Source organism: Vicugna pacos, chromosome 13 (assembly GCF_048564905.1).
Source record: "Vicugna pacos chromosome 13, VicPac4, whole genome shotgun sequence".
In the NCBI taxonomy this organism is placed as follows: domain Eukaryota; kingdom Metazoa; phylum Chordata; class Mammalia; order Artiodactyla; family Camelidae; genus Vicugna; species Vicugna pacos.
The window spans coordinates 63410636-63436825 of NC_132999.1; the positions used below are offsets into that span (position 1 = coordinate 63410636).

Below are 26190 nucleotides of genomic sequence, written 5' to 3' on the forward strand. Positions count from 1 at the left end.
ACCTCAAAGTAGCAATATATTTATTTACAAAATATACAGTTTCACAGAAACAGCTTCGCTTTATACACATAAACTTTACAATTACACAGAACCATGTAAACGATGTTAATTGTCTGGCCTGGCCAAAGCCAATGGGAGGGGCCTACTTTGGGGGTAACACCTTTCCCTCCCCGTACATCATTAGCCAACAACCAGGACCCCCTAGACGGGCCATGCCTAATTTGCATCAAGCTGATTGCAGCTGCCCAGCTCAATCTAACACAAAAACCAAGGTGTCTTGACTTCTTAGACACCACCCACAGGGATAAATCTGTTAAAAAAAAAAAAAACAGAAAGGAAATGAAGGAAACAGAAATCGAGATGAGTATCAAATGCCTTCCAGAGACGGAACTGAACCACCACCGGGAACTTCCACCAGGCACTGAACCTTCTAAGAGCAACAGGGCAATTGCCAGTGTTGGCAGGCAGTTCCACTCTAAAATCACACCTATTCTTAAATGCACTTCTAAAACTTTGTGAATTTCTTTTTTTTGTTTAAAGAGAGAAACATTTTGAAACTTTGGCTACTCTGGTGGTAAAGACACTGGACAGGCAATGTCATGGGGCAGATCTTTGGCAAATTCCTCTCCAACTTTTCCTGGACGTTTGCCCTAGTGAGAGCCAGACAGTTGTCTGGGGAGAAGGTTGTTTCAAGCCAGCTTCTTACTATTTTTCTCTACAGCAGAACTTCTCCCTTGGGGATCTTCACAATAAAATGGGTTTCAGAAACTATTTCTCTCTATTTTTGTGTTAATATAAGCAACAGAATTAAAAACAAAACAAAAAGGCAGTTGGCTGGTCAAGCATGAAAGACACCAGGACAAAATACAGGCTCTGATTAGTCAAGTACAGTCCAACCCGCCACGGTGCTTCAGTGAGAAACTGTGGACCAAGCCCGCCTCGTAGCCCTGCACGAGGGCACCACAGGAGAGCCCCCAGCAGGGAGACTGGGGGGCCATCTTCATGTAAACACGACTAACTTGGGCATCCTTCCCTTCTCATGCTTTATAAGAAACAATGTTTATGAAAACACACTCATCGATTTACAAAAAAAAAACATTTTTGAGAACAAGTATTTGAACTGCTAAAGAGCAATGTCAATTTCGGAGAAAGCTGAAGCCCACCCTCTCCTCCAGCCCCAGAACCACCAGTGTCCCGGGCTATGCTGCCCCAGAGCAGAGGCCCGCGTGGGCTTCACACTCCCTGGTTTCCCCAGAGGTGGCTTGCACAGGGGTCTGCCCAGTCCAGGGTCCTAGTTAAGGTCTAAGGAACTCTGCACAGTTCAATTCCTGGAGGCCAATGTTACCACGTCACTCACTCACCAATTCAAACCAAAAAAAAAAAGGCTTCAAAAGTCCTAACCTTGCCCCATGGAACCAGTAGGCCAGCCTGTATGAGGGGCACACTAAGAACCCATGGGAGAGGCCTTCCCCCCAATTTTCCCTTACCCCGCTCTGTAGAGGAACACTGTTCCCCAGCGATTGCCTAACCTTTAACGCTGCTACCAGAATGAAGTGAGGCGAAGAGACAAGGAGAGAATCCAAGTGCCCCCTCGCTTAGAAACAGCTTGCCGGGCACTCCCTGGCCCTCAGAAGCCAAATGGAGAGAAAGGGGACCCAGGCAGAAGTCTGCCAATACTTTTGGCTATTTCGTGCAAAAAGACAGGTTTTTTTACATCGTGCAAAACAGGAAACTGAGTTATGAACACGGGCCACTTTGTTCCCCCAATCTGACCCCCTTGCCACAGAGAAGTGGCCGCATACTGTCCCTTTTAATGAACAGAAGGAAACATGGGGGGTCACTAGCTAGCCCACCACCCCAGGACTCCTCTCAGAGTGAGACCACAGGACTCCAGCCGGCAGCCCCCCAGGCCGGGGAGAGGGCGGACCACTAAGGTAGGGGCAGTTTTGATGGCTGCTGTACAGACACTTATGGTAAAAGACTGACACACACGAGAAGAAGCTTACACGTATGGCTGTTCATAAACAGGCCGGGGAAGCAGAACATCTCTCCCCAACACAGCGGAAGCAGGAACAACAGCTAGCACTTGTTCCGATCGGCGGGCGTTTGTTAACAATGAGAGCAAGAATTCACAACTACCACGTACCCTCACCTTCAGCTGGACCAAACCCACTGCACTCGGGTGTGTAGTCCACCTCCACTGCAGAGAACACAGCTCCAGCAGCAGCTTTGGCCAACGAGGATTTTATTCAGTCACTGGCTATGTACAGTTTATACCTTGGACAGCCTGTCCTTTCACTTAGGCACCTGTGTGGCAGGGGTCTGCCCGCACCAGAGCTGAGAGTTCTGTGCTCAACTAAGAGAGGGGCCAAGAGGCCCAGTGTCCCTTCCGGTTCCTCACCCACAGTCTCCTCACTCTCCAGCAGTCAGTCCAGAAACAGCTTCCGGGAGCCCATTCGGGACCGGTTGGAACGGCGGATGTCAAACTTGGAGTCCCGGCACTTTTGGCAGACAAACACTTCCGGAACGTTAGACTTCCGGATTTTTGCACAGGACAGGTGAATCCAAGTATGGCACTCATTACACTCTATCATGGGGCGGCCGGCAAACGGCTTCATGCAGAAGCAGGTGACGAGGTCCCAGGAGTCGTCGTCTGAAAGAAGAGAAACACGTAAGGGGGAAACTTCTCACCATGTCTCTCCATCAGGGCCTCTCCTCCATAAGGACCACTCCATCAGGAACCCCCTTCTCATCAGGACCTGTCCTCCACTGGGACCCGTCTCCCATCAGGACCCTTCATTGGGACCCCCCCCCCTTCAGGAAAGCCACTCTCCAATGGGACAGAGCAGCTGAGTTGTGGTGAAACCCGAACCTCAACAAATGAAACCAATTTCAAGTTTCACTTAAGGCTGACACTTCCCTCTCTGAAAATGCAGCAAGCGCACCACACAAAGGACACTGGAATGTGTGGTAGCAGGAATCATCCATGAGGTGCTTCCATGTGGGCAATGTCATTTTTACATTTTGAGGTCTGTTTTTGGAGCCGCAGCTGTTTTGAGCTGTGACTGCCCCTTCCTAAACGTCTCCGTATCCACCCTCTTGCACCTTTCTCCCTGGAGGTGGTGGGCCCGCTCCACAGTCACACCGTGAGGAAGGGGCCGCTGTGAGCACCAGCCAACGGCGAGCCGTCCTCCAGGCGCTCTCACCTGAGTCCACCATTATGTCCTCGTCGTTGCCGGTGCTGTCCTCGTCCCGGAACACCACCTGCTTGCCCTGCCGGACGATAGTCCGTTTGCCTTCAGTTTTTATTTCTTTGACCTGATCGGGTGACACCGTGGCACAAGATCCACTGGAAGGAGTGTCGGAGTCCCAGCCCGAGCAGGGGTCGCCAGGGGCCTGGGGGATATCCTGCAGGGCAGGGCTCGTGGGGGTCTCCCCATATGGGTCGGTGGCTTCCAGCTGCAGCAGGCCCCCCATGTAGCCCTCCTTCCCGGGCACGTCACTGTCCCTCCGCTTCCTCTTCTTCTTCTTCTTCAGCTTGTCAGTCTTCTTTCTATCCAGCAGGAAGTTGCTGGGCTTGGCTCGCTGCAGGAGGGTGGGCTGCAGGTGGCCAAAGCAGCGGTCAGAGACAGGCAAGGGCACTGCGGATGAGATGTCAGTGAAACCAGCATCCCAGCCATCACTGTCAATGGTACCAGCAGTGCTGTTGGCGGGGCTGGGGCTGCTCCTCAAAGGGAGTTCCTGAAAGAACAGACACAAAGGTGGCAGGTTCTGATTATTTCAACCAGCCCCCCAGCTCCAAGAGTGGGCCCTGAGCAGAGCCTCCCCCGGGGCTGCCCAGCCAGGTCAGGTCAGACCTGCAGATGTCGGAGGCACACAACCCCGAGCTTCCCAGTTCTCACCAGCATTATTCCCTAGGAAGGGAGTTATTAATACTTTAGTGTGACCTTCCAGATAGCACGTGAACTCACCAGGGGGAACCTCCACCCCTTGCTGAACCCTCAGCCCCTGCCCAAGCCAGGAACTTACTTGCTACTCAGTACATGCCTGTGAGGGGAGTACTGAAGACCCTCAAACTTTTCATCTTTCCTGACTGTACAATCTCCCCACTGCTGTTCTCCCAAAGGATGTATTTTTTTAATTAAGTGAATTTAAATTAATTGTGAGAATTCTCTGACACTATAAAACCTGGAGATATCCCAAAATATTGCAAAATCAAAGTAAGTAATTACTGCCCAAAAGCAATGAGCTGAGCTCTATGGTTCCTTCGGATCATTCAAGCATTTTATTTGCCAATAGTGGCAACATTTTGCATGGCACCAAGCAAGCATTATCCACCTAGCTGGCCGTGGAAACAGTAAGCAAGCCAATGCTAGGATTTGGCCTCTGAGAACTACTGGATTCCTTTCTTTTAAGCACTGCACAATAGGAATGAGCCCCCCGTCATGTCTGAGCACCACGGCAGCGCTGGTCCACAGCTCTGCCCATTTCTCAGCAAAGGAGAAAAATCCCTTAATTTACATGGGATTTTGGCCATGAGTCCCTGAAGATTCTGTAATGTGGCATGTGCAGCAACCAGGAGGTTGCTCACAAGTCAGGGCAGGGTGGACTGGGCCTGACCATCTGATCTGGCTGAACACCAGGTTCCACCACCAATTAGCCTATGACCCAGAGTAAGGAGTTCTCGCTCCATTCCCCCACAGTCCTCATCTTTAAAATGGCGATAAATAACAGCTCCTATCTCATATCACTTCAACAGCAAAAACAGTGCCTGGCCACAGTAAGCACTCAGTAAGTAGTGGCCATAAAGAGCAAGCAGATATCAAATACATTATTTGCAAACAAACTTTGAAAGTTTATCAAATAATTTTCTAAACAAGTCTGTATTTTCTGTCAGTTTTAGGAACCACTTCCCATGCTGCAAGTTTGTAAGAAAGATTTCTGCCTCAATATTGGCTTAAGTCCTCCCAGGTAACCCCTTCCAGACCCACCGCCTTGTCAAAAACTCTGGTTTTGCAGCCAGCAAGGTTCAAAAATGCTGAAAATTACCTCTTTCGGATAAGGGATGTAGCCTGCATAGGCCAAGACAAAGGTGCAGAATTTGTTGAAATCCTCCACGGTCCTGCGCCTCTTGTAACTGGGGGAATACTCCTGTTAACAGGCGGGAAAATGGAGCACGTTTGAAAGTAGACACTTACAGCTGGAATCCCAGAAACAAAACCAAGCAAGCTGCAGCTGTTACTGTCAGCCCCTCAAAGACATACCCTTAGATCCACAAACACTCCAGAAACAAGATAAGGTAAGTTCGGGTCAAGAAATAACACTGTGTTCAAGAAGGCTGAAAGAGGGAGTATTACCACGTTATGCCAAGAATACTGGGAAACTGGTTCGAGATAAAAGCTTGCACGAAAGTCTTTCTCAGCACTCACATGACATTTTCTGACCCTATCTGTGAGTTTCTACAGACCTATCAAGAGGCCTAGTAACTACTTTTTTGCCACAAATTTTCTATTTTGAAAATAAACTGCTGCTACAGCTGTAACTAAAGTCGTTTAAATGACTTCAAAAACCAATTAGTTCTTAACCTTCAGAGCTCAGGCCTGGGATCCTGGAGCTCAGTCTCAAGTGACCCCTCCCCAGCCCCGGCTGCGTGAGGACCCCTCCTCCAGAGGAGACAATTTCTGCTGACCCTTCCAGTGCTGACCATCCGGGGCCCAGGCACCCAAATAAACCCCAGAAACAACCCTGCTAATCTCATTTGCACTCTGAAGATGCCAGAAGCTCCGGCCTGTGTGTTCCATCCCCATTCAATCAAGAAACGCCCTCGACAAGAACGGATTTTCTCCTAAGAGAGCAGCTTGGAGAAAAAAGCTCTTATTTGTTACTAAGCAAAACAACTGTGCTTCACTTCGGCTTACAGTCTAGCGTATTTACTAGGGTTCTCTTTAAGCATCTTATCACCCACCCCCAACCCCATCCTCAGAAGCTCAGCTAGCATTTCCAGAGCCTAGGGGCCCACTCCCCGCTAGGGTGAAAGTTGGGGAGGAAATGGGGGAAGTGGGCTCCTGGGCCCGCCCCGCCCCAGCCCCTCCCCAGCAGAGCGCCTAGAAAACAGCGCGGCCCGCAGTCGGCTTCGAGGGCTCCACTTTTTTTTTATTCTCTCCACTCGGTGCTAGCAAACCACCTCCTCTCCCTCCCCACCCATCGGCCGCCAGGACCGAGGGGCGCTGCGGGGAGCAGAGCGCCGGACTTCGCGCGGGCCCCAGCGCTTCGGCCGCCGGGGAGACCCTGCCCCCACCCCCGGGAAGAACTGACCGCCCTCCCTCCGGCCGGGTGGGAGGGCCGCGGCCCTCAAACTCTTGGGGAGAACTTTTATTTCGGCGGGGACGTGTAGAAGTGGGTCGGCAGCCGGGACCCAAGACAGAGTAGAAGGCGGCGGCGCCCTCGGGCCCGGGGCGGGAGACCCGCGCCGCCCCCACCGCGCCCTCCGCCCCGGCCCCGCCGCCTTTAGGAAAAGCAGATGGCGGTGCGGCCCCCTCCCCTCCCTCCCGCGGAAGCCGCCCCCCGCAGGCACTCGGCCCCGGAAGGTGCGGGGCCCATCCCGCGGGGGAGGGGGCGCGGGTAGCCGGCCAGGATTCGGGGTCCGGGTCTGGCAGGCCCCGTGAGCCCCGAGGCGGCAGCGGGGCGGGCGAGCGAGCCCGGCGCCGCCTCCCCTCCCCCACCCGCCTGAGGCCGGACCCGCACCCCGGACTCCGCCGTTCTCGGGAGAGGGAGGGGGAGGGGACCGCGCTGGGGGCGCCGGCCGGGAGAACCGAGGGCCGATCCCCGGAAGGAGGGGGAGCGGGGCGGGGCGAGCAGAACCCGGGGGCGGGGGCCCGGAGTGGGAGACGAGCGCGCTGGGGGTGGGAGCATGGCTCGGGCCCCCGCAGGGGTGGGGACCCCGAAGAACAATCCCCCCTCCCCCGAGCCGGAGGGGGCAAGGGCCGAGCGGGAGTCAGGGGGCGGGGCGCGGGCCACCGGGCCCGGGGGATTAGGGAAGACGGGGGCGCGCGGAGCGGAGTCCAGGTTCGAGGGAGACCGCAAACCCCTCCGGGAGGGGGAGGGGGATCCCTCCGAGAAGCGGGAGCGCGGGGCGGCGGCAGCTCGGACCGAGTCCCCGGGGGCGGGGAAGGGGTAAGCCAGGCCTGCGGGGAGGGGCCGGGGACGCACACAGATCCCGGGGCTACGCGAGGCCGGGGAGGGGTGGGCGCGGCGGACCGGGGGAAGGGGCGCCGGGAGGACACGGACGCCCGCGGAAGGGACACCGCGGAGAGCGGGCGGGGAAGACCGGGCGCGGGCCCGAGCGGGGGGCGGGGCTGGACGCTAGGTGGGCGACGAGGGAAAACTGGGGGAGGGGAGGGCGGCGCTCGATCAGCGAGGGTCCGGCTTCAGGAGCGTAGGATCGGGGTTGGGGGGGGGCCTGGGGGCTATCGCGGCGCAGCTCTCACTCACCTCCGGGTGGAAAGCGGCGGCGCAGGAGTCGGAGTCCATGTTCAGGGTTGGGGGCGGCGGCCACGGGAGTGCAGGGGCCGGGATGCGGGCGCGGGGCCGCGGAGCCGCTCAAGGCTTGGGGCTCCGGCGGCCGCGGAGGGCGAGGGCGGACCCGGGAGGGGTCGCCCCAGCTGGAGATGATGGGGGGCTCGGCGTGTCGCGTCCCGGGCACTGTGCTCTCGGGCTGGCGGCTCCACAACCGAGCAGAGTTGTCGATGCAGCTCCCGCGACCAGCGCGACTGGGCAGGCGGGAGAGTCGCTGTGGGGGGCGGCGGCGGCGGCGGCAGCGAGCGGGAACCCGACCGGCTCCCCGACCTGACGCCCAGTTCGGCTCGTGTCTCCGGAGGGAGGGCGGGAGAGCCGCAAGGGCTGTCGGGAATTGTAGTCTGGGGGCGACGGGAAGCGGACGGCGAGGGGGCTTGGCACTGGGGCTGGCGCAGTGTATTGTGGGAGTCGTAGTCCCCAGCTTGGCAGCTGAGGCGCACAAAGGCTGCCTCAAGGACTCCAACTCCCACAGAGCTCCGCAACAGCTGCCCGGTCTACGGAGGCGGTGGCTCCCGGACCTGAGGCCGCCGGAGCGGGGGAGGTGCGGGGGCTCGCGCTGGCTCGGCCATGGGGGAGGGGCGGCGCGAGCGGCAGCGCCTCGGTCTCCGCGGGGGCGGGGAGGGTCAGGGGTCGCCCCAGCGGGTGGGGGCGGGGCTGACAGCCTTGGTCTAGATGGGCGGTGGCGGCTGGCACCCCCTCTTTCTCCTTTGGGACGTGGGGTCTGTGCCTCTTTGTGGGCCTGGGGTCCCCGCGGCCCGGGCGGGGAGGTGGGTGCTGACTTCGCGGCCGACCCCCGGCTCCACTCCCGCGCCTCGAGTTTTCGCAGCTGTGCGTCTACTAGCCGGCTCCTTGCCCCGGGGCTCGGGACGGCGGGACCGAGGCCGAGCCGGGGTAGGACTGCCCGAGGCTCTCTGGTTGGAAACACTTTGGGGTGTCGAGTTACCGCAATTTTAAAAAACCTAGATCAGTGTTACCACTGTTTTAGAAGATGTTTTCTTTAAATTCGCTTTTTTTCCCCTCTTCGCTTAACCTTGGGACCACCCCTGTTTTCTCAACTTTACATTGAATTCTTTCCTGAATATATTCTTCACAGGATTAGAACCGTGGGGTGAGGCGAAAACGTGACAGAGATATTTGGTATTGACATTTACTGTTTACTGATACTTAATTGAGGATTAAGAACTGGCAGCGTTTAAACGCTGGACCGCGGAGTATTTTACAACTTTGAATGTTGAAGGTTGATTGACTTTGAAGACTTAGTTGAAAATTAACTGCCCTGATAAAATTACCATGAAGACTGATGTACTTCAATATTTTTAATAGCCATTTGAAAGAAAAAAATCTACACAAAACGCAAATGATTCAATAACCTATTTGATAGCTTTGAAGATAGAGATTTGTTCAAGAGGAGTAACATAAAATTTTAAACTCAAATCAGAAAACCGACTCATCATACCAAGTCAGACGAAGACTGAAAGAGCCCCTAAAAGATGAGATTAATTCTGAGAGAGTGAATACTCCATTGGTTGACTATTGCTATTTGGGTGGTTAAGATAACTCTTCTGGGAACATTTAGTGGTTAAAAGACTGAGTTTATCTTAGAAATACTTTTCTGAACCTCAGTTACATTAGCTATAAAATATTTAGAGTACCTCAATAAATAGTAGTTTACTCTTATTATTGTTGTTACTTTTTAAAATACTATTTCAGAAAGGTCTTCGAAGATTGGAGGGCTCCCCAGAGGGGATAACAAATTGCGGTGCTTTCCAAAGCTAGTAAAATAAAAACAGACATTGCATTAGCCTGTGGAAACACCATTAACAACTTCTCAGAGTTGTCACTTTCAGATGATTTAGCCAGATTTGGAAATGTTATCTGATCACTATGGCCAGAGCCAGTGTCCTGAGGTTAGCCAGTGTTGCCCAGGGTCAGATTCACCGGGAGCAACTTCTTTTGCCTAAATATGAAAGGGCCAAGAAGAATATTATCCTACTGGTAGTTTAAAAGTGTAAATGCCAAAAAAAGAGTAAGTCCAAATGACAAAAGAGGGAAATTTTTTTAACTGATCATTATTACCTATAGTATAATTTTTCACATAATAAACAGTAAATATCCCCCAATTAAGAAACTGAAGTAAAGAACTTGTTCATAATAATAATGGTCTTGATGACAAACCAGCCTAGAATTCGGGAACCTATATTGGACTACTGAGTCACACTAAAGAAAAAATCGCAGTCTTGGATTGTGTCATGTGACAGTGATAACTCTCACTCAGAATAGGTATCCAATATTATTTCTCGAATAAATTCTTAGTAAACAGTAGTTCTTAGCACACAGAGGTGATCAGTACTACCTGGTGTACTGAGCTCATCTCCCTGCCTGCCTCTCCAGTGAAATAGAAAACTTCATGGAGAAAGACCGTTGTCTCTCCTTCCTTTGATTTCCCTTAGAAAGTTAGCCCTTTGGAGGAGGTTTAGATGTTAATATCTACCATCCCTTCCCAGGACTCAAAAAGGAGTATAACACCAATAAGTGATCCAAATTCAGTAGCATAATATGTAGCTGTGAGAATAATAAAAGCTAGTTTTCTGTGTGACAGGCTTAGGTTTCTCCAATATATCCAGTTTATTTCTACGTATACTGTACTATACTCCTAGGCTCTGGGGGCAAATCTAGAATTCCATGATTAATGCAAGAGCATTAGCCACAGTAGCCAGATCCTTGGAGAGTCCTTGTTTTCTCCTTTAAAAAAAAAAAAAATCTGCTGGTGAATGCTAAGTCTCAGATGATTATAGTTACTCAGGAAAGAGGAAGAAAAAAGCCAACATTAGCACAGGTTGTGACAAGTTTTAACATACTAAGAATACCATGGTTTCTCAGTAAGTAACTTGAGAATGTAGTTATTTTAATTTGGTTACCAAACAGCTTCACCTTCCGAAATCTCACTAGCTACACTCCATTCACTTGGGGAAAATTCAGGAAAGCCTTCTGCCTCCCATTTCAGCTCTGCACTTGAGTGTGGGTATGAACATAACCAAATGTTTATTTTTCCTGGAATTATTTTTTGGCATTTCAGCTTTTTGTTCAGCTTAATAAGATATTCTTAGAAATCCTTATATAGATTTTTCCTACCCTCAGTTTTCTGCGTTTCTTACTTCCGTTTGCAAGAGAGGAAAATAAGTGAAAATTCCTCAAAACTGTATTGTTTTCACCTTTTAGGGGGACAGGGCCCTTGTTACTGTTTTCAGCGTTTTATTTTGCCTACTGTATGAATATATGTGTGAAAATTTTAAATCATTAATAAATGATTTACAAACTATGTATTGTCACCTTTTCAAATAGTGAGGAAAATTACCTATGCATAAAAGAATCAAATGAATCTCTTGTGTAATGGTTTTCACAGGGAAATTATAAAGGTTAATAGCTAGCACTATGTGCCAAACTATTTGTTTTTACTTGCAGTGTGTCATGTACATATAATAATGCACTTCATAAACAGAGACTACTGGAACAGCCCTTAAAGGAAAAAGTATATGTGCAGTGAGTGCATTACAAACCACACCTCAGGTGGCCCAGAATTAGAGAAAATCAGAACGTGTAATAGGAAAAAAGGTGTAATCTTTTTTTGACCCTATAAATGCTATGCTATGTGTCCCTATATGTTCTCAAAGAAAAGAAAAAATAAAGGTAAAAGCAGCTTTTAAAATTATCTCAGTCACCTCTGGTCCTGTCCACCTGAAATGCAAATTCAAATAACAAAATTAAGGAGTTTTCATTTTTTTTAATGGAATAGTACCATTATTTGTCAAATCACGTTAAATCACATTACCATAAAGTTACTTAGACAAAGACCATTTTCATGATTTTAGAAGGGGTACACTTCATGGCTGAAGTTTAATCTTTTTTTTTTCATTGAGTTATAGTCAGTTTACAATGTGTCAATTTCTGGTGTACAGCACAATTTTTCAGTCATACATGAATTTACGTATATTTGTTTTCATATGCTTCTTCACCATGAGGTACTACAAGATGTTGAATATATTTCCCTGTGCTATACAGTATAAACTTGCTTATTGAAGTTTAATCTTTAAATACATTTTCCCTGCACACTTGCTTCTTAGCTAGAGTTAACACCTTCCTCACCAAACAGTGCTGCCTCCACCATACCAGGGTGTTGGACGATATTTAAGAAGTTTAAATCCCCTAATTTTAATACAGTTCGCTGACTGTATCCATCACATTGTTGTAATGCAGTGAATGAATTTTTCACATTCCCATTTTGAACTCATGAGATTAATGAGCAAAAAAAAGGAACTAAATAGCACGCTTAGGTTAGCAGGTTATTCAAAATTCCAAGCACAGCTGGTAAGTCTAAATCTGTTCTTTTCCTTTCTGACCACGTTCCTTTATTGACTTAGATATCTATGCAGCTTCAAATGTGCGCCTGTTAGGTCTTAGGTAATATACTGTTTTTTTCTCAAGAACTGAATCTTTAATTTTATTTTGAACTTGTAATATTTCTTTAATACACAGGTTATGTATATTTAAGAAAGACAGAAAGAAAATGTTGACAAGCAAAACCAAAACAGATGAACTACCTAGAGAAAATATTCCCCTCACAATTTTGGGGTAGGCATATGAACGCACTTAACAAATTGGGTCATACTATGGGTAATCAGATTTTTTTTGCTTGCCATTATAGCATGAACATCTTTCCATTTCAATAAACATCCACATCATCATTCTTCATAGTAAAGCTGAAACATGAGTTAAATAAACCCCTGTTGTTAGGAGTACACAAAACTGGACTCGGTTCTTCTCTGTAGAAACATTACTGATTTCAAGATGTGATCCATACCAGGTGGATGAGTTCTGACCCAGAGAGACAGTAGTGTTTTTCCTCACGAACACCCTACTTCCTGGCTACTCAGACTTTCTTGTCACAATGCCTGAGCAAGTAAGCTTATTGGCTGGGCTCCTGGGCCCAGGAATGCTGCTGCTGCCGTTAATAGCTGTGTGAACAGTCCATCTATGGGCAACAGGCAGCCGCCTGGGTACCTGAATGTTTTCTGACTTAGGCCTGTGCTTCCCATGCTGAAATTTAGACCAGACACCTTCTCACAGCCAGATGATTAGAGATTCAGGAGTAGAAGAGAAAGCCTACAAAACAGTTCTCACTTCAGGGATGGAATAAAAACAAGATGTCTTCTCCAAAGGCTGTGCCGGCTGAGCTGGAACCTAGAAATGACAGCCACTCCCGGTGTGCCTGGCCTGTCCTGGGACACGTGGGCGGAGTGAGGCCTCCATCAGGAATGTCTTTGCCAAGCCCACAGGGCACTGGGTGGGGGCTAGCAAATCACAGAAACTCAGGTTTCATCTGCAAAACAAGAGGCTGAATAAGGGTCTTTTCTAAAACTGATCAAAGCATATATTAAACTAACAAAAAAAATGGCTTCCGAGTAGGGACTTTTTTCATATGGTTTCATTGAAAGTGCAGTCCTGCTACTGTATCTGTTGGAACCAACGTAAGGAAGATTTCTTTGCCAGCACCCCACAAGTGACCGTGACAAATCTGAATGGTCACATCCCCTGGTTTTTAAGGTAGTCCCCTATCTGACCTTGAGCTGAGGGCCCTGTCCCCAGGGTCCCTAATGCCCCTCTCATGGAATAGAAAAAGCTGCTATTTTTTTCTCTGAAATTATTTACTGGTTCTTCAATTTTTTGTTCAGCTTAATAATATATTAGGAATTCCCATGGATTTTTCCTACCCTGCCTTTCCCACTTCCATTTCCAGGAGAGGAGGCGAGCCCAGGGTAACGGAAGGCAGTCAGGGCAGACCTGCCCCTTTCAGAGGGTAGCTCCGGAGCCTGAAAGAATCTCTCTGAATCGGAAACTAAAACTGCGCCCTGTGTGCTGACGAAAGTTAACCACCGAGTTAGTCAAGTTTGAAACTCCTGCACGGACACAGTGCAGCAGATTCCTGCCATCTGACTCGTGTCCCTTACGGATGGGCCAAGAAAAAAATGTCACCTAAAAATCTTGTATTTGTTCATGCTTTGGTCCTGAATTGTAAAAATAATCCTGTCGTCGGAAATCTGTCCCGGGATAGGGTTAACAGCAACCCTTGGAACTAATGGAATTCAAAAAAAAAAAAAAGGCCATTGTACCGAGCCGCCCTGGAGCAGTTGGGAAGTCTGGCGCGAAAGGGGTGGCTTCGCTCGCTCCTACAGGGTTTTGTACAGCAGCCGGGCCCAGGAGAGGGGTGGGCAGGCGCTGGAGGTCTCATATCCCAGCGCCCGGCGGGGCCGCCCCCAGGAGAGGACACTTGTCACCCAGTGTCCTCACTCGGGCGTCGGCGGGAGGCCGCAGGAAGCCTCGGAAGGGCGGAGAAAGAGAGCGGGCGCGGGCGGCGGTGACTCAGCCTGGAACGCGGGGGCGGGAGAGCGCGAGGCGAGGCGAGTCAGCGCGCTGGGCTGGGTGGCGGCGGGTGGCGGCGCCGGGCCCGGAGGGGTTAAGTGGGCAGTTCCCTCGGCGCCACGCCCCCTCCTGGCCCTACCCTACAGAGGCGGGCTGCGCCCCGCCGTATTTATAGCGGCGGCGTCCAGCTCGCAGCGTCTTTCCCGCAGGCCCCGGCGGCGGCCTTTCCGAGCGACGCGCTTACCGGCCCCGCGCCCCGCGGCGAAGGCGTCATGGAGCGGCCGGCGCCCCTGGCGGTGCTGCCATTCTCGGACCCCGCGCACGCGCTGAGCTTGCTGCGCGGCCTGAGCCAGCTCCGCGCCGAGCGCAAGTTCTTGGATGTGACCCTGGAGGCGGCGGGCGGGCGCGACTTTCCGGCGCACCGCGCCGTGCTGGCGGCCGCCAGCCCCTACTTCCGCGCCATGTTCGCCGGGCAGCTGCGTGAGAGCCGCGCCGAGCGGGTACGCCTGCACGGCGTGCCGCCCGACATGCTGCAGCTGCTCCTCGACTTCAGCTACACCGGCCGCGTGGCGGTGAGCGGCGACAACGCCGAGCCGCTGCTGCGCGCAGCCGACCTGCTGCAGTTCCCGGCCGTGAAGGAGGCGTGCGGCGCCTTCCTGCAGCAGCAGCTCGACCTGACCAACTGCCTGGACATGCAGGACTTTGCCGAGGCCTTCAGCTGCGCGGGGCTGGCGAGCGCCGCTCAGCGCTTCATCTTGCGCCACGTGGGCGAGCTGGGCGCGGAGCAGCTGGAGCGGCTGCCGCTGGCGAGGCTGCTGCGCTACCTGCGCGACGACGGGCTGTGCGTGCCCAAGGAAGAGGCCGCCTACCAGCTAGCGCTGCGCTGGGTGCGCGCCGACCCGCCGCGCCGCGCCGCGCACTGGCCGCAGCTGCTGGAGGCGGTGCGCCTGCCCTTCGTGCGCCGCTTCTACCTGCTAGCGCACGTCGAGGCCGAGCCGCTGGTGGCGCGCTGCCCGCCCTGCCTGCGCCTGGTGCGCGAGGCGCGCGACTTCCAGGCGGCGCGCTACGACCGTCACGATCGCGGGCCCTGCCCCCGGATGCGCCCGCGCCCATCCACTGGCCTCGCCGAGATCCTCGTTCTAGTGGGCGGCTGTGACCAGGACTGTGACGAGTTGGTCACCGTCGACTGCTACAACCCGCAGACGGGCCAGTGGCGCTACCTGGCCGAGTTCCCCAACCACCTGGGCGGGGGCTACAGCATCGTGGCGCTGGGCAACGACATCTACGTGACAGGTGAGTGGGCTAAGGGCTGGCCAGGAGGACCCTGGGCCGGCGAGCCCTCCGCGCCCCTGGGTGAGCACACCCACCTGCAGGAGAATCTGGAATCCCGGGACCGCATCTGGGTGCCAACGGCCACTGCCCTTCCCCCTCCCCAGATTGGCGGACACAGACACGTTTCTAAGATTGATACTTAAGGCTTAGAAGACGAGTCCTCTATGTGAGTGGGAACAATAGCTGTTTGTGGGTCTCTTCCCTGTGCGGTAGGGCCTTTCTGGGTAGCCCCCTCTTTGCCTGGGAGGTGCCCCCATTTGGCTGGAAGATACTGGGACAGTTACCCTGAACAATGAGTGCTTTCTTTTCTCCCTAAGGGATCCGAGGACAGGCCAGGAACCGAAGCCCTGTGGTACATCCATTCTCCCCCACCCCGGGGAGTTCACAGCTCATCAGCACGAGTCTCCTGACTCACTCATTCTGTCCCCAGTGACGAGGTTCCCTTGGGCTTTACACCTAGGCCGTGTGCTGTGGGTCACATGGTGTTTAGGCTGCTCCCAGCCCAGGGACTGTAAACATAGTCACATGCTAAGAGGTTTTCTCCCAGTTACTTGGCCCAAACCCCAAAACACTGCCGAATCATGCTGGGCGGGTCCCAGCCGGCCCAATCCTGGGCATCTCCCACATTTTTTATTAAATTTAAACCCCGGTTTAAGCATGAGGCTGCCTCCTTGCGTGGGGTGAGGAAGGGCGGTCTGTGTGACGGCTATATAAGGAAAGAACCCGGCAGAGCATTCACTCAGCCTGCAGAGGGCTGGACCGGTCAGGGAGGCTCGGGCTGCGCTCGGCCATCACAGTCTTGCATCCAGCCTGGTACGTTCAGGAGAAAGGCAGCTCCAAGATACCCTCCAAGTGTTCCGTGGGGTGCTTCCCAGCCTGAGGACACACTTGGCCCTGTGACCACAGCTTCCTTGGCCTGCAGCTCCAGTTCTAGCCTCGGCAGGAATATGCCAGAACCAGTGCCTTTCCAATCTGAGGTTGGCCCCGTGTTGTTTGGAAACCGTCCCGTTCCCTGCCCCCCCGCCCCGAACTCTGGCCAGTGAACTCCCAGGACTGGTCAGACTCGCCCCAACTTTGCACGCCCTTCCATAAATGTCTCAGCTGAGCAGCTAATCCTTTGGGTTTAGGCAGGTGCCTGGGCCATTCCCTGCAGCTGCCTGTAGGGAATTTCATGAGGGCAAGCAAGTGGCTTCAGCTGCCTTTGACACAGTTCTCCTTTAGAAGGAAGAAGGAGGCACCAGAGAGGACTTTACCAGGACTGTCTTTTTTCCCTCGAAAAGCTCAGGGCTGTGAGCCAGATAGCCTGCTGTGCCCTGTCTTGGGGTCGTAGGGAAATGCAGTCCCCGGGGTTCTTGGGGTCCTTTCACACTGGGAATTCTAATGTCCCTTTGTAGACCTGATTTAATTCATGGTTACAGCTAGCACCACTGGGGTGTTTTGTTTTAAGCCCTTTTTTAAAAAATTTTTTTTTAATTTTTCAAAAGCCATCAAGCCCTTTTTCCAAACAAAACATATGTGCAGCAACCTGCACCTGAATCAGGAAATAGAGCCCCCGGGGTCCACCCTAGCATTACTCTCTGTGCTAGAATTTTTTTCTTTTATTGAAACATAGTGGATTGTGCGTTAGATTTCTTGCTCGCAACGTGACAGGTTTCTTTTTCTCAACTCATCTGGCACAGCCTTGGTTAGGGGATGCCCGGGAAGCCTAGAATTTGGTGAACGAGTCCCCTCTGCCCCACCCACATGCTTTGTGGCTCCCCAGGATAATGGTCTCTGAAGAGCCAAGGTCCTGGTCCAGCTGAAGCGTTTGACCGAGTTGGTGCAGGGGAGGTCCTGAGCAAGGTTGCTGTTTACTGCGAATTGCAGCCCCCAGGCCTTGGCGTGGCCTGCAGAGATTTGGTGGCATTTTGATGGAGCTCGGCCATCCTCCCGGGCAGGGGTCAGCATGTGCGTGGCCTTGGCTGCAGCATGGAGCCTTTGGCCTGGGCTTTGCTGAGAGAGGATATGTGTTTATGTGGAGCCAGCTGAGGGTCACTCCCCCCTTCCCCGGGAGGCTCCCTCGGACGTTCAGGGAGTCACAGGCCGTCACTCACCCTGAGCGGCCGGGGCTGACTGCCCACTCTGCGCCCGGCAGGCGGGTCCGACGGCTCCCGGCTCTACGACTGCGTGTGGAGGTACAACTCGAGCGTGAACGAGTGGACAGAGGTGGCACCCATGCTGAAGGCCCGGGAGTACCACAGCTCATCCGTGCTGGACGGGCTGCTCTATGTGGTGGCCGCCGACAGCACAGAGCGCTACGACCACACCACCGACTCCTGGGAGGCCCTGCAGCCCATGACCTACCCCATGGACAACTGCTCCACCACCGCCTGCCGCGGCCGGCTCTATGCCATCGGCTCCCTGGCTGGCAAGGAGACCATGGTGATGCAGTGTTACCACCCGGACACGGACCTCTGGTCGCTGGTGGACTGCGGGCAGCTCCCAACCTGGTCCTTTGCCCCCAAGACAGTAACTCTGAACGGACTCATGTACTTCATCAGGTGAGTCCCCTGGGCCAAGGCCACCTGTGTGATCTTTTTGTTTTTAACCCTGTGCTAAGTACATGATCTCTGTTCTCCCCATTTCACAGATGAGGAAACTGGGGTCCCGCTGGGATGTGAGGCTGGGTCTTTTCTGACCTGAATCCTTGTTCTATCCCCATTTCTTAGAGCTGTTTCTGTGGGCTTCTAGGGACCCCAGGTGTGAGGGAGCTGGGTCCTCTCAGAGACCTTTTTGAGATTCATAGAAGCTAAATCAATTGTGTATCTTTGGCTGGACTGCACCCAAGGGGTCCCACTAAAAAGCCCTGCTTGGTCTCATGTGGCATTTACAAAAACCGGAGAAAGGAGCAGAGGAGATCTTTCTGGACACTTGAGTCTTTGCAGGAGGTGTGGCCTTGGCAGAGGGACCCTTTGTGTGCTAGCTCAGTGACGGGCGGTGCCAGGTGGAGGGTCGGCCCCGCCCCCTCTGCAGAAAGAGCAGCACTTGCGTGCTCAGTGTTCCCCGGACTCTGTCTGTTCCCTTCACGCCTGGCCTGGCGCAGGGAGGGCCCGTGAGTCTTGTTGGAAGAACACTGTTGTCCAGGGATGCCACAGCCCCTCTGGACCAGGGAGGGGCCTGACGTTGGACAAACCTGGAGCTGCCTGTGGAGACAACGACAGTACTTAGTGAGTGTTGAGGCCTCGGATGTGCCAAGCTCTGGGTTGCCTGCCTCTTGGGCATTTTCACAGTTGATCCCCATGATTGTCTAATGAGATGGGCACCACTGTCCCCATTTCACAGAGGGAAGAACCGACGCTTGGAGGGGTCAGGGACTTGTTCACAGCCAGAGGCTCTAAGTGGTAGCACAGGGTTTGAATTGAGGACATCCATCCCAGGTCCCAGGTGTGGTCACCATGCGTCCGTGGGCCTTGATGACTTGTCACAGCCAAGTGCCCCCTCCTGATGGGCCAGTGGGCATCGAAGGAAGTAGGTGCTCCCTGCCTGCCGCTGCACAGCTGCTGTGCACGTGTACACATGTGCACATAAACAGGTGGTTGTGTATACCTGCTGCTCCCCTCCCTGGCCTAGAGCCTGCCTGAAGCTGCAGGACCAGGAGGGAAGGGCAGGGTGTGAATTGCCATCCCCTTTCTGTCTGGGGCTTTGAATTGGGAACCTCAGAGGACGAGGATACTGCTTCTCAGCTTCTCGGTGTAACTTGTGCGAGTGGCCAAGGGGCCAGGCCTCACCGTATCCCAGAAAGCTATGGTCTGCTCAGGTCTGCTCTGAGAAAGCCCCAGAATTCCAACCAGCTCCTGGTCCTATTATAAAACCTCATCTGACCCTTTGCCCAGCTCTCCCTCCCCCAAGTTGTGGTAATGCCTTCAAAGAGGGGGTGGAGACCTCTTTGCTATAAATACGACATATCAGAGTGCAGGACCTTGGCTTCACCTCCTCATGGTAGTTCCAGGCTGAGCGCCTTTGAGAATGTCCTTCCCCACCGGGGTCCTACAGCAGGACTTGCCCAAGGACTGGTCTGTGGACAGAAGGCCCCGATGCCTTCTTCCTCCTGGTCTTAGTCACTGGCCTATTGCTAAAACGCCCCATGTGCTAACATTAGGGTGCCCCCCAGGCCCACTGTTAGCTTTCATACAGGTTCTCCTGAGCCATGAGGGGTCGGGGAAGGCGGGCTTGACTCTGTTCACTCCCTCCACCACCACCACCAAACCTGGCCTAGAGAGTGAGCATCGGTAAAGGCAACCGATTTGTCCTCCAAGTGAGGAGTGGGGCCCAGGTCTCATGCACTTGAGCGTGTGTCCCAGAGCCACCCTGTTCTCACACTTTGGCGCCTCGCGCACAGAACCCCCGCTCAGAATGCCCCCTGCCGTGGTAGCTCCTGTCCAGAAGGTGCTATATAACAGGGAGGCATCCCACGCTGCGTGGAGGCCTCAGCCCACCGACTGCTGGCTATCCTGGGCCGTGAGCAGTGACCAGCTCTTCCTCCTCACCCAGCAGTGCTCTGCCTTGGTCTCCATTTAACCCGGCTTCTGGGCTTTGGTGTCTCGGGCCCTGCAGAGGCAGGAGCTGAGAGCACTGTCCAGCCCGGTCACTTCTGGCACCTTCTATGTCTCTGCAGTGGGGAGGGGGCAGCGGTGGGTGGGGAGGACAGCCCAGTGGGTTCCCACGGTAATTATCATCATCATATGGGCCACAAACTAAGAATGGTCTTTACGTTCTGAAATGATTGGAGAAAAAAAATTAGAGTGAGAGTAGTATTTGGTAACATGTGAGAAGTTATGTGAAATTCAAATTTGTGTCGCTGAACAAGGTTTTATTGGAATACAACCAGCTACTCTGTTGATACGTCTGTGGCTGCTTTTGGTCTCAACGGCAGTGTAGGGAACCTGAACTATTTAGTCTCTGGTCCTTCTGCTGACCTGTGAGCATCCTGACTGTTACTGCTACCACTATTTTGGGGGTAGTGTCTTTGTTTTGCAAAGCCGTGCCTTTGAACCTTTTATTGCAGGGATCAGGAGCGTGTCAAACAAGATTGAAGGGCCCAGACTCCAAGGGGAAGGGTGGTGGTGGCGTCCTCGGCCCTGTCATTGTGGTCTTGCTGTGGGACACAGAGGATGCAGCAGTGAACGAGATGGGATTGGGCGGCTGACAGTGGTGGGGAGGGCAGTGGCTGAGGAGGCATGGTCCAGGGCACGCTGGGGTGTGCAGTGGGGCGGGAGGCCTGGCCTCAGCTGGTCAGCCAGGGAAGGCTGTCCTGAAGAGGTGGCACAAGTCCTCATTGGAGGGGTGAGTAGGAGACTGGTAAGGAAGGGCCATGATAAGTTCAAGATTGCAAGCAAGCTTGGGGAGGGGCAGCAGCAGCGTCGGTGCTGGGCTGTGGAAGCCAAGGGCATGACCTTTGGATGTGCAGAGCAAGGCTGGGCCCTCGCCTCAGCGCTGAGGCCAGGAGGTGTGGGAGCCTGAAATCAGCCCCCATGAACCAGGAATTGGGTCCCCCTGGCCAGTGGGCTGCCAGATAGCATCCCAGAAGTCCCTAAAGGACGTGGGCCTGGAGGAACCTTCTCTAGCCCTTCACACTCCTGTTGCTTCTACTCCCTCTGACCCCTTTCCCCCCCTTCCCCTTCACAGGGACGACTCTGCTGAGGTGGACGTGTATAACCCCACCAAGAACGAATGGGATAAGATCCCATCCATGAATCAGGTAAATCCACAGACATCCTAGCCTTGGGAGCACAGGCTGGTCCTGGGTTCCAACCAGAGTATCAGCATAAGTGCTTCAGAGACAGTCCTGGTGAGCAGGGCTTGTGTTGGACCCTTTCCCAGTATTGTCTCACTGATCAAACTGAGACCTTAAATAAGATGCCAGGGTCACATGGCTTAGCGAGTTCATCCATTCAGACCGGTGTTCATTGAGTACCTGTTATGAGCCCGAGAGCATGCTGAGGAAGAGTAATCCACAGAGGGACAGCAAGTCCAAAGGCCCTGGGGCAGGGTGGGCCTGGTGTGTCCATGGAGCAAGCCCTCTGCGTAGTGTGGCTGGAGCAGAGTGAACAAGGGGGACAATAAAGGGGATGCGGTCTTTGGGCACTGACTTTGGGAATGCATTTATTGAACAAATGCTGTGTGCTCTGAACAGGATCCCGACACTGCTGCTGCCTAACAGGGTTTCTCCTCTTCTCTGCCTTTTGAGAAGAGGATACTGAGCTTGACAGTGTGATGGGGCCAGGAAGATCAGTGGCCTTTGTTCATATGGCCAATCTCCTTGGTCCCAGATACACATCTACACCTGCCTATTTCTTTTTGTGTCTTCCTTAAAAATTTCCAAACCTTGGGGGAGGGTGTAGCTCAAGTGGTAGAGCACATGCTTGGCATGCACGAGGTACTGGGTTCAATTCCCAGTACTTCCTCTAAAAATAAATAAATAAATCTAATTACCCCCCCTAAAAATACAAAAACAAACAAACAAAAATTAAAATTTCCAAACCTGCTCTTACGATACCTCTGTGTGGCAAAGGTCAAAATTTATAATATCACAGTTTACTTAACATCTTTACATTTAGGAAATGTAACTTCATGTTTTTCCCCATAATGAGCTACACGTACTCATTATAGCAATTTTGGGAAAGATGGACTAGTCCAGCCTTGTGGTTCAGAGCCCAGACTTTGAATCGAGTCCCAGCTCTGCCACTGTTGGCTATACAAGGCTCGGTTTTCCCATCTGTAAGATGGGAGAGCAGTCATGCTGGCCTTACCGGGCTGATGCTGCTCGTGGGACGCCTCTGCCTCGGCAGCCCGTGACCCTGGGCGTGGATCCCTGGCTTAGCTGGGGTGTGGGAAGGGCACCGGCCTGTCCTGGGAAGTGTGCAGAGGACAGCTCCCAGCATCGCGCTGGGAAGCGCCAAGGCCGCCCCCCAAGGGCCCCTGGCACCTCCCCCACGGAGAGGGATGTGAGGGCTCTCTCCTGCCCTGGCTGCCAGCCTCCACTCACCTTCCCCCTTGGCCCACAGATGCATGTAGGGGGCAGCCTGGCCGTCCTCGGAGGGAAGCTCTACGTCTCTGGGGGGTACGACAATACGTTTGAACTCTCCGACATGGTGGAGGCCTACGACCCAGAGACGCGGGCGTGGAGCGTGGTGGGACGGCTCCCAGAGCCCACCTTCTGGCATGGCAGCGTCAGCATCTTCCGCCAGTTCATGCCCCAGACGCCCTCGGGTGGGCGCGGCTTTGAGCTGGACAGTGGTGGTGGCGACGTGGATGTGGGCCGGCCCCGGCCGCCGCAGAACCCCGTCGAACTGCACTAGCCCCGGCCTGGCCCCGGGAGGGCCTCGGGGCAGGTAACCCGGCACCTCTTGGGGGGCAGCACCCCCTTCCTTCGTGCACGAAGACAGGTTGGGCTCACCAGATGGAGCACAGGCGCTCGGGCCACTGAGCTGAGCCAACCTCAGGATCTGACACCTGGAGAGTTTCTGTGCGTTTAGAGCCTGAGTCACAGCTACTGGGGCCAAGGCTGGTGGTGGATGCCCCTCCCTTGGTCCAGGAAGAGCTGCCTCCCTGCCGACACATCTCACCGTCGCAGCACACACCCCTCCTGCAGCCACCACCTGTGCCTGTTAGCTCCCGCCTCCGGAGACGAGGGCCACTTCTGGGGTACGAGTGGAGGGGGAGGGGTCCTTCCAGAAGGGTGAGGATGGCCTCGGCCTGCCTTCCTTCAGGCCTTCCTGTCCGGAGCATCAAGAATTAGGCAGACGATGACTGCGGTGGGGTCCCGAGCTCCTCAGCCGGTGCTGAACACCCAGCAGGCCAGCTTCCCAGATGGAGAGAGAGGCTCTACCTGCCTAGCTCCTCCCCACTGCTGGGGTCTCACACCAAAACACCCGTTGTGGGTGGACCTCCTGGAGGTGAGCTCAGACCTGGGGGCACAGGGCAGTGGGACAGGACAGGAGTGTGGCCTTGGAGGAGGCCTAGAGGGACTGCTGACTGTTATGTCCCGAGTGGACCTGGGCTGAGGCAGATGCTGGGTGTCCCTGTCTACACACCAACCAGCTGACATGTCCCCAGCTAGCTGGGAGTCACCCGGACCTTCCTCCCTGGCCAGCGCAGGAGAAGCTTGCAATGCAAGGTCACAGCTCACTGGGAGGCCCTGGGACTTTGTCGCTGAAGCCCAGCCAGGCAGACAGCTGCAGACACCCTTGCCCTCGCTGGCCTGCAAGTGGAGAGTCCTGTTGCTTCTCAAGGAAGCCCAGGGCAGGGGGGGCCTCAGTAGTTGGTTGCAAGTTTTCGAAAGTAGTTTGGCCTTTCCTTGAAAGAAGGAAGCACCTCGAAATGGTCTGGTTTGTTTAATTTTTAATCTGTCACAGTCCCGTCACTGAAGCGCTCTGCGGGGTGGAGGTGCCTGGCTTCTCCAGGAGGGTGGTGGCAGGAGCTCCTGGGAAACCTTGTAGCTCAGGTGTCCCTGGTTTTCTCTGAGGAGTGAGCGTTTCGGGGGATTGGTGGGCTCATCCCCTCAAGGTTCCCGAGGTAGCCTTTGCTTGAATTTGTCTTTTCCCTTCCAGAGGGGAGGGCGGTGACATTTCCCTCGTTAGATCAGTGTTCATCCACATGCTCTCACCAGGAGACAGAGGTTTCTCACTACTTCACAAATGGCACTTAAAGCCCTTTCATTGGCCAGAAGCCTCCTGGCCTTTGGGGCTGTTGGACAGGGCCCTGTCTTCCCTCCTGTGTGCCCACTGTGAGCCCTGGTGCGGTGTCGTGGCTGTCAAGTCCGCCGTCTGGCCCTGGAACCCCTCCGGGATCAGCCACGGCTCACAGCTGGCCCTTCAGTCTTAGGTCGTGGCTCAGCTGGCCACTCGCAAGCCCCCATGTGGTAGGCACAGTGGGAGGGCAGGGTATGAGCGCCAGTACTTCCTGCCTCAGGCCTTGGCCAGCGTGGGTGCTCAGCCCTTTCCCTTGGGGGACCCCCCCAGTCTTTGCCTTCACCCCTCTTGGTCTGGTGTTCTCCCGCAGTGAGTTGGGGCTCCCCTGCCCCCCCCCCAGGATGGTCGCAGCCCTCCCTTCCCTTCCCAGTGGTTACTGGGGCCTTTTTCTGGTGCAGGTGCCTGCCCGGCAAGGCAGGGCTGCATGAGACTCATGGAGTCCTGGTTATATATATATATACCAGTCACCAAGCCAGTGCCAGACTGCCCTGCCAAGTGGGCGTGACATGCCACACGGGGAGATGTTGGATAGTTGCTGGGACACTTGTCTGGGGGACTTCCCCGGGGAGCATGTAGACCTCGATCTCCTGGGAAAGACTCTAGGTTCCTTCCCTTGGGCTGTCTCTGTGGAGGGCCTGGCAGCCCGGGAAGGCAGGACGGGGAGAGGGGTGGACTTAGACATGTGCGGCGGTCACTGGAGCTCCCACTCCCTCCAGGCGGGTGTGGCTATGCCTCTGGCGAGGGCAGTGACTCACAAGGGGAGCTTTTTTGCTGGGACAGGGGAGCTGCAAGCATACTTTTCTTATTTATAAGCTTTTGTAACCCCCTGCAGTGGTTATGGTCAGCACTGAGGGCCAGAGCCTGGGCCTGGGCCTTTGTCTGGTCTTCCCTGGATTTTTGGTGCTTTACCGTGGAACTGACCATTCCACTCTGGTGACTGTTCAGGTGATGGTTGGTTTAGTGGGGCCGGTGATGTTCACTCTCTAGAACTGCCCGGGTCCCCACCACCGTCTTTTGTTTAAAAGACCAAAGATGGGAAGGGGAGGCAGCAGGCACCACCTGGGGGTCCAGGATCAGGCATGACCCTTGAGAAATGTCTACTCCCTGCCCTGCCCTCCCCGCTTCTTGTGGGCACCAGTTCCAGGCTGTGGAGTTCCCATCACTTACAGATGTCTGTGCACCGACAGGCCGGGCCAGCTGGGGTAAGACTGTCTACATGTTGGATGTACACAACTTTTTCAGTCTATAGGACAAATTAAGTTATGAAAACTCAGTGACTAGTATTTAATGCTGATCTACTATGAAGTGTGCTGTATCTGACCCCAGAGACTTCCATACTGGAGGGACCCCCCCCAGTGTCCAGCATCCAGTTCCAGTCCCAGGCGGTGGAGCAGATTTGCATATTTATTTGTTCTGTAAGCTTACGTGTCTAGAATCCCATTTAAGGTTTTAGGATGCCTTCAATATGTATTTTTTGAAATAAAAATATTTCCTATACACTTGGTGTCGTCTCTATCCTGTGGCCTTGTCTTGGTGGTCCTCTAGGCTGAGGCCACGTGCTTGGGGCAGGGAGAGCAAAGCGGTAGCCTGCTACAGAGCCAGCTGCAGCCTCCTGCCCCACCTCTGGGTGCTCTGCCCCTTGCTCCTCCTGAAGGTGGGGTCCCAAATGGTGATGAGATCCCTGTCTGCAGTGGGTGAACCTTGGACCTGGCAGGGCCGGCGGTGGGTGGGTGGTAGAACCCATAAAACAGAGGAGCCCAGAAGAGACCGTGAAGCTCAGAAACATTCCTCACACCTGCAGAGCCCACCTGAACCCAAGGAAGAGGCCACTGCCAGGCTGAAAAGAGCTTCATGAGCCCACAGTCTGTCCTAGTCCCCTTGCCAGATCAGGAGCATGTGACCTGGCTGGCAGTTACTGCACTTGAATCCTGTCTTTACCACTGAGCTCCCTAGTGGTCAAAGAATAAAAGAAAAGATGGTTAGATGGGTTCTTGGTCCTCAAGCCCTGGAGGGACTTAGCCTAGCATGGGGCTGGTGCTTTGGGAATCCTCCAGCGATGGGTGTAAGTAGTGCCTGACTTGAGTTCTTGGGGTCATGACTGTCAGTACCACTGATTGAGCGCTCACTCCATGCCAAG

General features: G+C 53.9%; 2 protein-coding genes across 2 annotated transcripts; one reads left to right on the top strand and one right to left on the bottom strand.

The window, feature by feature from the left end:
• Window positions 1–3: 3 nt before the first annotated feature.
• PHF13 (PHD finger protein 13) lies at window positions 4–8090 on the bottom strand. The gene is made up of 4 exons (XM_072975488.1): window positions 7492–8090; window positions 5050–5151; window positions 3207–3741; window positions 4–2653 (listed from the first exon to the last, which is right to left on the bottom strand). Exons 1-4 carry the CDS (start codon window positions 7528–7530, stop codon window positions 2427–2429), a joined length of 903 nt encoding a protein of 300 aa, XP_072831589.1. The 5' UTR covers window positions 7531–8090; the 3' UTR covers window positions 4–2426.
• Window positions 8091–14161: 6071 nt separating this feature from the next.
• KLHL21 (kelch like family member 21) lies at window positions 14162–25550 on the top strand. The gene is made up of 4 exons (XM_006220240.4): window positions 14162–15285; window positions 17459–17864; window positions 20989–21061; window positions 22368–25550. Exons 1-4 carry the CDS (start codon window positions 14265–14267, stop codon window positions 22659–22661), a joined length of 1794 nt encoding a protein of 597 aa, XP_006220302.2. The 5' UTR covers window positions 14162–14264; the 3' UTR covers window positions 22662–25550.
• Window positions 25551–26190: the final 640 nt, after the last annotated feature.

What these genes read in the sequence shown, in the direction of transcription:
- KLHL21 (XM_006220240.4), top strand. Translation starts at nt 14,265, where the DNA reads ATGGAGCGGCCGGCGCCCCTGGCGGTGCTGCCATTCTCGGACCCCGCG. An exon ending in CAACGACATCTACGTGACAG is followed by an intron (nt 15,286 to 17,458) that starts GTGAGTGGGCTA and finishes TGCGCCCGGCAG; the next exon opens with GCGGGTCCGACGGCTCCCGG. An exon ending in AGATCCCATCCATGAATCAG is followed by an intron (nt 21,062 to 22,367) that starts GTAAATCCACAG and finishes CTTGGCCCACAG; the next exon opens with ATGCATGTAGGGGGCAGCCT.
- PHF13 (XM_072975488.1), bottom strand. Translation starts at nt 7,530, where the DNA reads ATGGACTCCGACTCCTGCGCCGCCGCTTTCCACCCGGAG. An exon ending in CCGCCGCTTTCCACCCGGAG is followed by an intron (nt 5,152 to 7,491) that starts GTGAGTGAGAGC and finishes GCCTGTTAACAG; the next exon opens with GAGTATTCCCCCAGTTACAA. An exon ending in ACATCCCTTATCCGAAAGAG is followed by an intron (nt 3,742 to 5,049) that starts GTAATTTTCAGC and finishes CTGTTCTTTCAG; the next exon opens with GAACTCCCTTTGAGGAGCAG.